The 14,137-nt window shown below is 39.6% G+C and overlaps 1 protein-coding gene across 2 annotated transcripts; it reads left to right on the top strand.

The window, feature by feature from the left end:
- The first annotated feature begins 1,751 nt into the window (after nucleotides 1-1,751).
- LOC122651260 (protein WVD2-like 6) lies at nucleotides 1,752-12,863 on the top strand. Of its 2 annotated transcripts, none has more exons than XM_043844572.1 (10): nucleotides 1,752-2,067; nucleotides 3,093-3,130; nucleotides 3,161-3,350; nucleotides 3,441-3,758; nucleotides 4,159-4,220; nucleotides 4,449-4,526; nucleotides 4,616-4,715; nucleotides 4,819-4,890; nucleotides 4,967-5,077; nucleotides 12,163-12,863. In XM_043844572.1, the coding sequence occupies exons 2-10, from the start codon at nucleotides 3,099-3,101 to the stop codon at nucleotides 12,586-12,588; spliced, it is 1,389 nt and encodes a 462-aa protein (XP_043700507.1). In that variant the 5' UTR covers nucleotides 1,752-2,067; nucleotides 3,093-3,098; the 3' UTR covers nucleotides 12,589-12,863. The 2 variants fall into 2 exon arrangements, with proteins under 2 accessions (XP_043700507.1, XP_043700506.1); XM_043844571.1 differs by having other exon boundaries at nucleotides 1,752-2,129.
- The last annotated feature ends 1,274 nt before the right edge of the window (nucleotides 12,864-14,137 follow it).

Genomic DNA, 14,137 nt, shown 5'->3' with positions numbered 1-14,137 from the left:
CATGAATAGTGATGAAGCTTTTCAAGAATCTCTCCATCGTCACTTTATTATACTTCTCTATAAAAAAATGATACAACAAAACCAATTTCATTTTCATGACAGCCAGATGAATGTGACATGTTTAACGGTTAGGTGGTAATTCTAATCAATACATTTAGACCTAAATTCAATATAGAGAAACTTGATAACTTGATAAGATTAAGGATTTTGGGATTTAGTGTTTCACATAATTTAAACCTAAGTCTGATCTACCTTTTGGCACATATATATTAGAGCTGTACTAGAAATCTGGGTTCTCTTCAAAGTGAGCAGTATGGGAAATCATTCCTTAAAACAAAGACCATTTATGCCATGGTAACTCAATTTGAATCAACAGTCCTCTTTTGAAAAAATGGTCCGATGTTGACTCCTTAATCAAAAAGGAAACCTAGGACAACCCTTGTACAAAAATCTCTCTCTCTCTCTTCTCTTCTCTAGGATAGAGATGATAGATAGGGCTTGACAATGGGGATTGTTCTTGGTGACTTGATCGAGATTGATATAGACGGTTGGATGCGGCAGTTGCCAGGTGTCGACATCTCCACCTAGCATTGTTGCACTATCACACTTTAAGAAATTTGAGAGGATATTTTTTCCGTATTAAGATATTGGGATCGGCTGGGATCAGCCGTGGCCAATATTGATACCAGTTTAATACTGAATCAATGGTACAAAAACTGAGAGCAAAATAGTAAAAAATTGTATCAAAATCGTAAGGGGAAAAAATATCCAATCTAATCCGTTACAATCGATCAATATTGATATTGGTATCGATATCAATACGTCAATATCGGCACCATCGATACTGTGAACTAAATCCTTGGTCTGGGATTCTAGTCCATGTTGCCAAACCAGGTTTATTTATTGGGAAAAGAAATACTAACCGATTGTTGGCGCAACATGTACTTGCACACATGATTCACCCTGGTCCTTTCCAATCATTTTGCGCACGGCTGTGGCTCTGCACCGATAGGGGTGCAAGTTTAACCTTGACCGCCCAAACCCGCCCTGGTCCACCTTGAGCCCAAATAGGGCCTGAGTTGAGATATCTTGGCCCTGAGGACAGGTCAGGGTTGAGAATTTTCGACCTTGAGTCAAGGTTGAGCCGGCCTGACCCAACCCGATCCTATCTTCTTTGTTTTTTGTTTTTTTTTTTTTTTTTTTTGTGGTTCTTCTTCTTCCCAACTTGGCCAGCCCATGCATCTCCCTTCCCCCTCGTTGGGGCCAATTAGAGTTAGCCCGGCCCAAACTGAAGGCAGATTAGGGTTAAATTTTGTTGGTCTTGAGTTAGGGTCGGATCGGGTCGGGTCTGGGCCCGGGCCCAGCTAAGGGGACTCAGGATTGGGTTGGGGTTTTAAAAGACCCAGCCCAACCCGACACTTTCGCAGCCCTAGGCACCGGTCGCTGGGTAAGGCATGTACTTGCGCACAGACATAGTTGCGCTCAAAATAATTGATGCACCCTAGTCCTTTCCAATCATTCCGCGAGCGGCTGTATGGGCGCAGGTACACGCCGCGCCCGACTGGTAAGCGTTCCTTATCCGTTATTTATATACACTAGTATTGTCCAAAACCTGTGTGGATCAGATAACACCATCCAAGGGTATTCTGGGTGTAAAATACAAAATTTTGTATTTGCACGAGATTCTTTTTTTACTTATTTAAACTGTCTAACCGTATTTTTCTCTCCCTTCTCTCTCTCAGAGACACACACACATTCTGTCTCGCCTGCATTCAAGAGTGTGTTTGGATTCTTGAGGTGTTGGTGTTACTACTTCCCATTTGTTCCGGAAAGAAAAATTCAAATTCGCTTCTCGAACCTTGCTTGGTGAATCTGTACGGTGATGGTGTGTTGAAGATCGGACATTATCATCTCCTTCTCCGCTCGCATCGCCCTCGGTTTCTCAAGAGTAACGAATCTTAGATCCCTATATTCACGGGAAGCCTCTCCGGTTGAAGTTTTTCTTTGAGTTCCTTCGCCTTAAACCGAAGTGAGAATGATGTTTTAATGTTTAGATGGTCTGTGTAGGTGAGAATGAAACGTTCAAGATCGCATTTTTCTTTTTAAAATCTTCTGCATTTCGATCTCCGGTAGTGTTTTTTAGCTTTTTATATGATGTGGAGATTATTTAATGTCTGTTTCCTTTCTTTTTTTTTTTTTTTTTATGAGATTCAGAAATGAAATGGTATACCCCTTTTACGAGTGGAGGATGTAGTTCTGCAGATTAGCTGCATCCTCTCTCTTCTAGATATTATTCTGTTATTTAAAGCTCGGAGATCTCAAGACCTATGGCGTTCTGATGCCCTACAGGATGTTCTTTACTTTAGGGTACATCTAAATGAATCAGTATTAGTCTTAGGTTCTCTAATAGATGCATTTTGTGATTTTGTCCTGCAAATCGCTCATCAAAATGGTGTTTTTTTCTCTCTAGGAAACAGAGGCCTAATGATGGAAATAGAAAAGTAATTGTACAATTGTTGTCCGGAAGTCTTGGATAATACTCTAAGAAAATTTGTTTTTTGAATTACTCAAGTTTAAGACTTCATTGTAGCCCTTTGTGCGATGGAGTTTGATCGTGTTGCACTTTTTAAAAGTTACAGGAATAATTGGCTATAAACTTTACAAAGAAAACACGCCGTCAGGATGTTGCCTTCTAATCTTATGTTTCGAAAAGAAAATTCCGTGTTCTGTTTCAGTTCTTCATTCAGATTAAACTTCTAATTGTTTGGGCCACATGCATGTGTGTTTTGGGAAGAGGATTGCTATAAAAATGATGGTTAAATTAGACTAGATTTGTGGATTTTCAGTTTTTGATTAGACTGTTGCCGTTGTGATTGTAGTTATCAGACCTTCATCCGCCCCCCCCCCCCCTTTTTCTTTTCTCTGGATTTTGGTTCTCTTCATTCTTATTGTATATAGGTAGTTGTAGAATGGCCCGATTCTGTATATAGTATACATGTATAGATTCTTTCTCTGGGAATTTGGTTGGGAAGAAGAGCAGTAATAAGTAAATAAGTAAAATTTTATTTGTGAGTTTTTTGTTATTTTTTCAGCATGCAATGGATGGTGATAATACTATAGCTGTTTTCAAGATCGAGACAATTCAAGAAAATGGTGTTCTTGGGAAACTTTCCTCTGGTGAGGAGGGTTCAGTGTCGGAGAAAGTTAATGGTACAAAGATGGTAAGACCAGATCAAAGTTCAGAAGTTGTGGCACAGTTCAGAGAGAGTGTGAATTTAAACTCATCTACACGGGAAGCTAGAGATGAGCCGATCATCCATGAACAAAGCAATGGGTTAGCCATATCTAAGGTGTGGTGTATTCGAAACTATTTGCATGGGTCAGTGTGAATTTTTTTTGCCTGGTTTGCAATCCACCTTAGTGCCCCTGTTACTTTCTAGGATTTGAGGGAGAAAGACCATGACCAGACAAACCAAGATAAACCAAAGGGTCAAGGGAAGAGCAAGAGTGAGAAGCCTTCAAGTCCCAAATTTGTAGTGGCAAGTTTGGTGCAGAAGAACAAAGATGGGAAACATTTTGAGGTGGCCTCAACTGTTCAGAATGGTTCACTTACGACTTCGAATACGAAGCAGTCTTTTGCCCTTGCAACCAACAGGAGGTCATTGAATGAGAGGCAAGTTGCTGAAGGTAATGCAAGTGTGGATTCCAGAAAGCTAACAAAATCACCATCTGGTCAAAATTCTGCTGAGACATCCACGGTAAGTTATTGTCCCCTTAGGCTTCAAACTTTGGTATACCCGATGTGTGTGTTTATTTCAAGTTAAAACTTGTATATTTTGGACTTGTAAAAAAAATACATATTTCTTTTTGAAGTGTCGCTTCTGCTGTTTCATTTTGCTTTTTCTTTCAACAGGAATCTGGAAAATCTGTCTTGGCAAGTGTGGATTCCAGAAAGCTAACAAAATCAACATCTGCTCGAAATTCTGCTGAGAAATCCACGGTAAGTTGTTGTCCCGTTAGGCTTCAAACTTTGGTATACCCGATGTGTTTGTTTATTTCAAGTTAAAACTTACATATTTTGGACCCAAAAAAAAAAAACTACATATTTTTCTTCGAAGTGTCGCTTCTGCTGTTTCATTTTGTTTTTTCTTTCAACAGGAATCTGGAAAATCTGTCTTGGCATTCTCTGGTGCAAATATCTCCCATGCTGAAGGCTTGAAGTAAGTTTTGCATGAAATCATTACGTTCTTGGAGTAAGTTTTTCTGGGTATTTAATTGCTTGCTCCAATATTGATCTCATGGCAAACAGGATCTGGGAGGGCCCTAATATCCTTTAGGAGGCTCCTACTATTCTTTGAAGTTTTTGATTTGTCAAAGACTGGGAAATATTTTATTCAATGATGTAACCCTTTCTGACTTAAATAAGAAAATGGCATCACTTGTTACAGGGAGCAAGGAAAACATCTGAAGCCTCTGAAACAAGGACCACCTAGTAAGGTTGAAGGGAACACAAGTCCTGCTTCTTTGTATCCTTTCTAACTGCATTTGTTGAGATCCTGTGCTTTCTTTTCTTTATGTGTTATGCTTGCTTTGTTTGTCCTTAAGTACTTTTTAGAAGCCCCACAGCAGGAGGTCCAAAACCCCGAATAGTTGGCGCTCTTCCTTCTTACAGCTTTAGTTTTAAATGTGAAGAACGAGCTGAAAAAAGAAAAGAGGTTAGTAATTTTTTACTCTCATGGAGATTAAAACCATATGGTTGTTTCCAGGTGCGTTTGCACTTGATTGGATTCAGATTCTTTCCATCATTTTGTTTGGCAGTTCTACTCAAAGCTTGAGGAAAAGATCCATGCAGAAGAGATTGAGAGAAACACATTGCAGGCGAAGTCAAAGGTGTCAGCAATATATTTATCAGATGAAATTTCTTACAGATCTTGATTGGTTGACATGATGTTGAATATTTTTATAGGAGGCTCAAGAAGCGGAAATTAAGATGCTTAGGAAAAACTTGACCTTTAAAGCTACCCCAATGCCAAGTTTTTATCAGGATCCTGGACCTCCCAAGGTGGACTTGAAAAAGGTAAATCCTTATTCTTTTTCGTAATTTCGGTGCCTGCATGATCTTCTCCAGTCTTCAGTGATGTGAAGTACCTAAGATATTCCTAACTTGTGTTGCTTGAAGTTTGAGAGAGTGCAGATCTGTTGGGAATATGTGACCTTCTAACCTGTATTTTATTATTTGAGTATATTGGATTATTCTTATGTGTGATATATATTTAGCGGGCTATGGTTGTCCTTAGGTTTTTACCTAAAACGTTCTTGACTAAGGGATACGGCTGGATGCTCTATGCAGATGGTTGTCACATCACGTGCTTTTAGGAATGGTGATTCCAGGGCATAAATGTGAGTACAAATGCAATGTGTGTATTGAACAGAATCACGTGAGAGTCTCACATATGTTATTGCCCGTTATAGAGGAACGAGATTCTCTTTAGTGGAATTTGGTTTGCCTTTTGACCTAAGAGGTCCTTGTCATTGCGGTAATGCATCATGGATTTTTGGCACACCAATGATTGATGTCTTTCCAACCACATATCGGTGTATTGGATGTGTGGTTTTGTAATGTGAATGAAAGAGATACTCAACACAGAATCCACTGCCTTATTGGTGAACATCGAGGATCAAGAGTGTCTTTGTATGATTGGACATATGTCAGGTCTGACATGCCGCCCTTGAGCCCTGACACAGGGGCGCACGAAATGACCACTGCACCCCTGGCATGACCACTGCACCTCATAGAAAACGATGAGGGAGGGTGGAGGCAGCCAAATCGTGATTAGCCTCCTCCTTTATATATAAAACAAAATTCCATTAGTGGGTTTCCAATATTGTGTGTAATAGGATTCTAAATCCCTACTTGTCTTTGCTACAAAAAGGAAAGAAGAGATAGAATCAAAAAGGGATATTACCTAATCTAATTATCCCAATCTTTAATTTTCTCGATAATTACTCATTAGGTAATTTATTACCGTTTTACTCCCAAAGATAGATATTAACAATTAATCTTATTAATTGCAAACAGCCCATCCACAAAACAATCTCATAGTGATATAGGCCATGTAATTTAATTATTGCCAAACCCTAGTTCATTGAACATGCGTATGAGATTTCATCATGATTGGACCCAAAACATTTTCAAATTCTAATAAGGGAGAAAGAACATATGTCGGGCGCATGGGCGGCGTGCGGTGGGCGACCGGGTGGTGTTCTTTCTCCATTATTAGAATTTGAAAATGTTTTGGGTCCAATCATGATGACAGAATCTCTGCATACGCATGTTCAATGAACTAGGGTTTGGCAATAATTAAATTACATGGCCTATATCACTATGAGATTGTTTTGTGGATGGGCTGTTTGCAATTAATAAGATTAATTGTTAATATCTATCTTTTGGGAGTAAAACGGTAATAAATTACCTAATGAGTAATTATCAGAAAATTAAAGATTGGGATAATTAGATTAGGTAATATCCCTTTTTGATTCTATCTCTTCTTTCCCTTTTTGTAGCAAAGACAAGTAGGGATTTAGAATCCCTATTACACACAATATTGGAAACCCACAGAATTGGAATTTTGTTTTATATATAAAGGGGAGGAGGCTAATCACGATTTGGCTGCCTCCACCCTCCCTCATCGTTTTCTATCTCTCCCTCTTCCTCCTTGTGAGCTTGTAGGTTAGGGTTTGTGAAACCCTAAGAGAGAGATTATGTGTGTGCTTCTCTTGGTGTTTCGACCCATTCAAGAGTTGAAGGTATTGATTCCTAGCATTGCTTGGGTGTGGAAGAGCTACTATTAGGAGGAATTTCGTTTGCAGTTCAAAGGTAATCCGTTTCCCTTCCCGAGGTAATTATAATTCTTGTTCCATAAAAAAATAAAAAAATAAAAATTTTGGATGCAAGAGGTACCTGATCCGATTTTTCTGCTGCGATTTTGGGTTCCCACCTGCAAGATCATCTTTACTCTTTCTTCTTTTTCCAGTTCACATACTGCTAGCCCTTTCTCTGGTTAGTTGCATAATTGGCACATGCAGATATTGTAACACCACATGCCGGGCTAATTCAGATTTGATTTCGCAAGTCGAGTTAATTGATGTTCTGTTATACTGCATTTCAGTCATCATATTTTCTTCAAAACTCGACCACCCTGAAAAGGATGATAAGGACTCATTTCTGGAAACCTGTGAAATCATATTCTGGGTTTCATTCTCACTTTGGTGGAGGGCTGGTTAGGAGAAGAGAGGAAGCTGGGAAAAATCAGAATTGCAGGAGGAGAGAGGAGAAATCGCATAAGAAGAAAGGGGGGGGGGGGGAAGAAGAGTGCACACACACACACAGCCCTCAGGCTACTCAAACCATAAACTCAATTCATTCTTCAAATCTGTCTCCAACGATGGGGAATTACATCATATATAAAGAGAAATAAAAGACTCCTAATTACTTCCTAAAACTTAGACTAATTAAAATAGAAACTCAATAAAACTCAAATTGGAAATTTCCCTATAAGTTTAATAGCTACCCCAAAATAAAAGATTACATATCTTTCCCAAATAAAATAAATTTTAAATATCCTACTGAACCAGAACATGGTTGGGAACCGGTTCATCTTGGTTTGGACACCATTCTGGGTTTGGGTCGGTCCAAGGTAGTGTATCTGCATCACACTTCTTAGGGACCAAGTTTTATCTTGTCAGCTGAGTTCTTGACATGCATCTTAAGCATCCGAAGAGAGATGAGAAGGGCTACCTATCTGAAGCCCATGAGCTCATATCATAGATTTCACCATCACCCATGGAGGTCTAGTGCACTTGATTGAAATAGTTCCAAGACATTTCTAAGGTGTGTGATTTCCATTCTTGGGAGTTCCAAGCAACTATGGGATTGGATAACATTTTCGTTTTACTCCTCGTTTCTGAAACAACTTCATTAACCTTCTGATCGTGGTCACCTTTTAGGACTCCTATCAAGATTCCAAAACTCTCTCTCTGTTGGGGTGGTTGAATTCATCTATTGGATGGGTATGTTCCCTACTTGTAGATATTTGTCTAGATTAATTTAAAAATCCAGTTGCCACGTAGGATGCTTGAGAAAAATTTATTGAAGCAGCAGTCGGAAGTTGTTCCCGATCCTTCTAGTTGCTTTGCCTTTGACAACTGACTATTCTTGCTAATCATCTACCTATTATATTTTTAAACTAGCGTATTTTTCGGCCTGTTGAGCATAGTGTTGATGTATACAATGATGCTGCCTTTCCCTAACAGTTCAAGCTTTTAGGTGAAGCGGTAGCGAACATGGTATCAGAGTAGGGAGGTCAAGTGTTCGACTCCTGGGAAGTGCATCGGAAGAGTTTTCCCGACATTTCTTCTCCCTCGATAGCCGGTGGCGCGCGAAGAAAATGCCGTGTGAGCTCCACGTGCAAGGACCATGGGATCTTGGTCTGCAAGTGCGGGGGAGTGTTGATGTATACATTGACACTGCTCTTCCCTAAAAGTTCAAGCTATTAGGTGAAACGGTAGCGAACATGGTATCAGAGCAGGGAGGTCAAGTGTTCGACTCCAGGGAAGTGCATCAGAAGAGTTTTCCTGACATTTCTTCTCCCTCGGTAGTTGGTGGCACGCGAAGAAAATGCCTCGTGAGCTCCACGTGCAAGGACCATGGGATCTTGGTCTGCACGTGCAGGGGAGTGTTGATGTATACATTGACACTGCTCTTCCCTAAAAGTTTGAGCTTTTAGGTGAAACGATAGCAAACACATAGGTTGTGTATTAGTGTTGGTGCAAGTTAAAATCTGAACTTGACACAAATCTCTTTAGCCCTTAGCTGGATGTATTCTGAAGTGCTAATAGGTACCAATCAATTGTCTTTAGATTCTTTTGTTTTGACTTTCAGTTTTAGATCATGAGGGATAAGGGGTCAGACCATCCAGTCAATGGGATTCTTTTCCTGCTCAACAAAGAACAGCTTACTAACGAAAGTAACAGATATACTCTTAATTCCACCTACTTCCTTTTGGTACTGTTAACTGTGTAAACTCAGGTGGATCTATTTCTTTGGCAAATTAGTTTCAAGTGCAGCTTTCCCTTATTTCTACATAAAGAACAGAAATTTATGTAGAAATAAGTTTTGACTAGATTTTTGGTCAGTTGAATTTCTGGTGTGGCATTAAGAATCACTCCGGAAAACCCAAAGGATATAATTCTAATTCCGTCGCTAATTAACTTTTTTGGAGCTAATATGAAAAGGATGACATATTTTGGCTGTTCCATGTTCTGAAAGTAAAATATATGAAAAATGATGACATATTGACATATTTTGGCTGTCCAAATCCCAGAAGTAAGATACAGGGAGATGAGGTAATTTTTTTTGAGGAGAACATGGATGGAGTATTTGAGTTGGCCTCTATTACTGAAGTTGGTGCTTTAATGAGACAGTTAGAGATTCACTGGTCAGGTAGCAGAACTTGGTTGTAAGGCCATTTTTTAAAAAGTTTTTGAAACAAGTTTAATGATGTAGCAACTTACAATCCCTTGGTAATGAAGGATGGTTTTTGGAGTTGTATGAAAAAACAATGTTTTCTTGGTTTTATTTGTTGCTCAACCATCTGTTTGATGGTTCAAACAGGATTGGATCGTCTTCAGTTTGAGCATTTCTATGCGGGTGGGATTAGGATTGGCCATCCTCAAACCAGTTTCAATTTGGGTCAAGTTCAGGTTGAGGTTCTTAAGGTCAGGCTATTTTTTTGGCAAATAGAGAAAATTGAGCGCGGATGATTGTTTTTGCTTAGATATTGGTATAATTTCTTGGTCAATGGCAAGCTCCGAGAGAGTCGCTTAAGATGGTATGGTCACATTCAACAGAGACCTAGGGATGCCCCGGTAAGGAGGAGTGATACGATTCCAATTGAAGGAGCTAAAAGAACTAAGGGGAGACCCAAAATGACTATAGGAGATGTGGTGAGGAAGGACATGCATAGTCTAGGTCTGGTCCCAAGTATGACCTCGGACAGAGCCTATTGGAGGGCAAGGATCCATGTCGTAGACCCCATTTAGCTGAGATTATCCCGACGTGTTGGGCTGTGCCTTTTGCCTCTTACTATCTTTCATCTTTCTATTTATTTCCAATCTTCCATTTGTCCTTTTCCTTTGTCTTTTCTCATCTCTTTCCTCACCCTTCTTCCCCAATCTTTTCTTCCCTTTTTTTTGAGTATATATATGTTTCCTCTATTCTGTTTGTTTGGATCCATGTAGCCGACCCCATTAAGTTGGGATAAGGCTATGTTTGTTGTTGTTTGTTGTATTGGTATTATTTCTTGGGTTCTTTTTTTTTTTTGGGGGGGGGGGGGGATGGGGGGTGGGGTTAGGAGTCAGTCTATTATTAATACTCATGGAGTTTTGTTTCCAGAAGGGGAAAAAGTATGGTTATTGTTATTGTGTTAATACTGATACTACACCTGCTGTTTTTGAATTTGCTGAGTTGATTCATGAAGAGTGTCCTTTGGGTAAGTGATTAAACTCATTTTCCCGAATATTTTTTGTCCTGAGATCAATTTTACTTCATTGATTACTGGGGCTAACCACAATCCTGGTTTTTCAGTTCTGAAATTTATTTGTTGTTAGCACAGGTTTCTGGTCACAGCTTTTGTATCCTGTCATGAGCACTGAAAAACCCTTCCTAGGTTTTTCTTTTTGGGCTGAAGATGGGGCTTTTTGTGGATGCTTAGTTGATTTTTGACTAAGTTCCAGATGCGGGTGATTTTCTGAAAATAGGAATTGCAAAACAATCTGATATTGCCACATTGTAGGCCCATATAGAATTTGGTAGACCTTGTGAGTCATATTTGTTGGTTTGTACCAAAGCCCACTGTCTCTCCCTAAAATTTCAGTTTTAAACATTTGGCATTGAGTTATTTGAATCACTTACATGACCAAGAGGTCAAGTCTTATCTGATGTGTTCTGCTGGCTTGGAGACTGGATTGTGAATATTCTTGTTTGGCCCAATCCAATGCTGGTGGGCCTAGGCTTACATTGTCTGATCTACCAAGTGTTCTTTATCTTCAACTACATGAAATTTGCTGTGTTTTTTTTCTTTTCCCTAGTAAAAAGCATTCCTCACTTAGTTTCACAGTATGGTCAATAGTCAATGGTCAGCATTTCAAGCTTCATCCCACCTAATGTGCTAGATCTCAACCTACTTTGTCATCATCCATGTTCTTTCTCTTTTGACCACAAAAATTTCTGCCTTACCATTCAAAATTCTCCCTACGTTCATGGTGTGATCAAATGAGCTTGGCGAATTGATGAAACTCTCAATAAGGTACAGTTGAAGGAACTGTGCTTCCATGAGAGAGAGAGCTAAGAGCGAGAAAGAGCCAACTCTAATGAAGAGACTGACTAACTCGACTGGTCCCATGATCACTTAGTAAATGGAGGAGACTTTGACATCAGAGCAGCCAAAAAGAAGATGCAAATATGATCAATTACCATTATGTTCCCCTACTTAATCGACTTTAAACAAAATCCATCCTCTATTACCCAATGTTGGACCTTTCGGTGGCCCCAAAACAATCAGCAATCACCTAGGTTTCATTCCCTTCGCCTTTGGGCTTTCAGCCTTTCAGGTAGATTGATATTTGTCCAGCCAGTCCAAAGCAACTTCATCCATATTCTTGAACTCTGAGGATATAAAATATAGAAGAGAAGGTGTAACTTTTCTTGAATGGTGCCTTCTTGTGACAGATTTAGGTTGGACCAAGTTTTCTGGTTCCCAGCCAAAGCATGATTATCCTGAAGTTGTCATTATTATGTAATAAACAATAGACTTAACTGCCATGATCTTATTGACTCTGAGCCCCCTCCACCCCCCCCCCCCCCCAACAGATGCAGCAGGATTAAAGGTTAGGGGGTTAGAAAAATGCAGATTAGGCTTCTGTCAGTCAAAGAGAGCTCATTCATGCAGATGCCCAAAAGTTGATGTGTGGCATTCTGTTGATCCTGGTGTATTTTTAATGTTTGCTCCATGTGGAAATTTTGACTGCTGGTGTAGTTTTAAGGATTGTTTTATCGTTTAATACTTGTTTGGGGTTTGTATATTTAACACACTCATGATGCAGATACCACCAACAAGAGCTAAATCTCCCAAGCTTGGCCGTCATAAGAACTCATCCACAGCAGAGACTGAAGGAAATAACAGCCGCAGTTATCGATCAGGCCGCCTGAGTCTGGGGGAGAAAGTCTCTCAAAATGGCCTCATGAAGGGATCATCACCGTCACAAACCAAGAAGCCACTTAGAAAGTCTCTTCCCAAACTGCCTTCTGAAAGTTCCACCTTGGCCAATGCAACAGATGATGCCACATCTGCTACTGAGCATGAAGATCACCATTTGGAAAAGGAGGCTGATTCAACAACGGCTGGGCCAAGCCAAGCTGATTCCGATACTGAGGGTGGACCTGGGGCGCAAGAGCATGGAGAGCCCTCATCAGAGCAGGTTACCACGAGTGAACCCCTTGAGACAGAGCATTCAACAGAGCAGAAGTGAGACTGAGTATGTGGGTTGACAGCAGAAGCATATATGTGAGAAATAAGGAAGGTATGAATAAGGCTGGATGATTACTAAGGTGTGAAGGACTTTGTATTATGGGTTGTATGATCTGTCTTGTTCATAGTCACCATCGAGATTGATTGCTTCTTTGTGTGCTTGCTTTTGTGATTGCCTGTCTGAGCGATATGGACTTGCACCACCATTGTATTATTATTTGTGGGGTTTTTCCTACGAAGTTCTCAATTGTATTTTAATTTTTGTTTTATGTCGTTTTCCTTCTTTTGTTGAGAACCGAGTGCTGTTCGATTTTTGAGTCTTGGGGCTATTATTTTTCAGGGTGGTGGCTCCAACCTCGCCTGAAGTCCAATGACTTGGGCTGAGATTTGGCCCAAACCCAAGCGGTTGGCTGAGTTGGTTTCTGCATACCCTTACACAGCTCCTACGGAGGAAGTCTATCACCTTGAGCTTTACACAAATGAGCAACGTTGACAGTTGAAACACTCACCTTCTCCAATCGCTCAAAAAAAAAAAAAAACCATTTATTTGTGTCACTGGTATACCGAACTGTCCAAATGCTATGACGTTTGAGCTTGAACCTGAGAAAGATAAATTATCAAGTAGTATTCTTCTTTAATTGCTCTTCATTATTGACATATATTGAGTCCTTAGCATAGTAGAAGTCTGTATCTTATGTAACAGTTGTTCTCTCGTGGTTTCTTGATCTTCTTAGGATTCTATCATACCTAGTTGACTAGGGCAATCTCCTCTTGGTTTAAATACTTGTAATATCATTGTATCAAAGCCAATCTGCTCACATGCTCCTGTTCCCTGCAACTCTTATCTCCATCTAAGGATGTCAATTGATATTCGAAAATCCGTATTTGATCTGTGTTCGTATCCATTTAGGAGAATTCGAATTCGTTTGAAACTAATCGGATACAAATATGATAATCCACCTATCCGATCGATTATTATCTGTGTGTTTGTCTATCCTTTTAAGTTAATTTATTAGATTTTGTTATCTTATTTTTAAAATTTTATACATTAAGATAATGTGATTCTTTTTTTAGATTTTCTATTCTATTGATTTATAAATTATATATATTATTTTATATAATATGATACATGGAATCACAAATCTATTAAAATAAGGGTTAAATATGCGAACCCCCTAAAATGCACCCAATATTCCTCGTACCCCCCTAAGGTTCTGACAAGTCCACGTATCACCTCTGAAAATTCCACGTACCACCCCTACTTTACCCTCTTAAAGTCATTTAAGTCCACACCAGGCATTAAATGTTAAAAAATGATCAAATTACCCTCTCTTCTATCTTTTCTAAAATTTGAAAAGACCTAATTGCCTTGACTTATTTGCTAAAATTTGAAAAGACCAATATGCCCTCATCTTCTCCAAATCTTCATCTTCTTTCACAATGTAGATACCCAATACCACCATCACCACAACCACCACCACCACCACCACCCGCAAGTGGGTTCTTCCTTTTCGAAGAGGACGACGCTGGTGGACTCTGCCCTGTGTCGG

The sequence above is a fragment of the Telopea speciosissima genome, chromosome 2 (genome assembly GCF_018873765.1).
Source record: "Telopea speciosissima isolate NSW1024214 ecotype Mountain lineage chromosome 2, Tspe_v1, whole genome shotgun sequence".
NCBI lineage: Eukaryota > Viridiplantae > Streptophyta > Magnoliopsida > Proteales > Proteaceae > Telopea > Telopea speciosissima.
The sequence above is the reverse complement of the archived record's forward strand: the minus strand, read 5'-3'. Positions and strand labels throughout refer to the sequence as shown.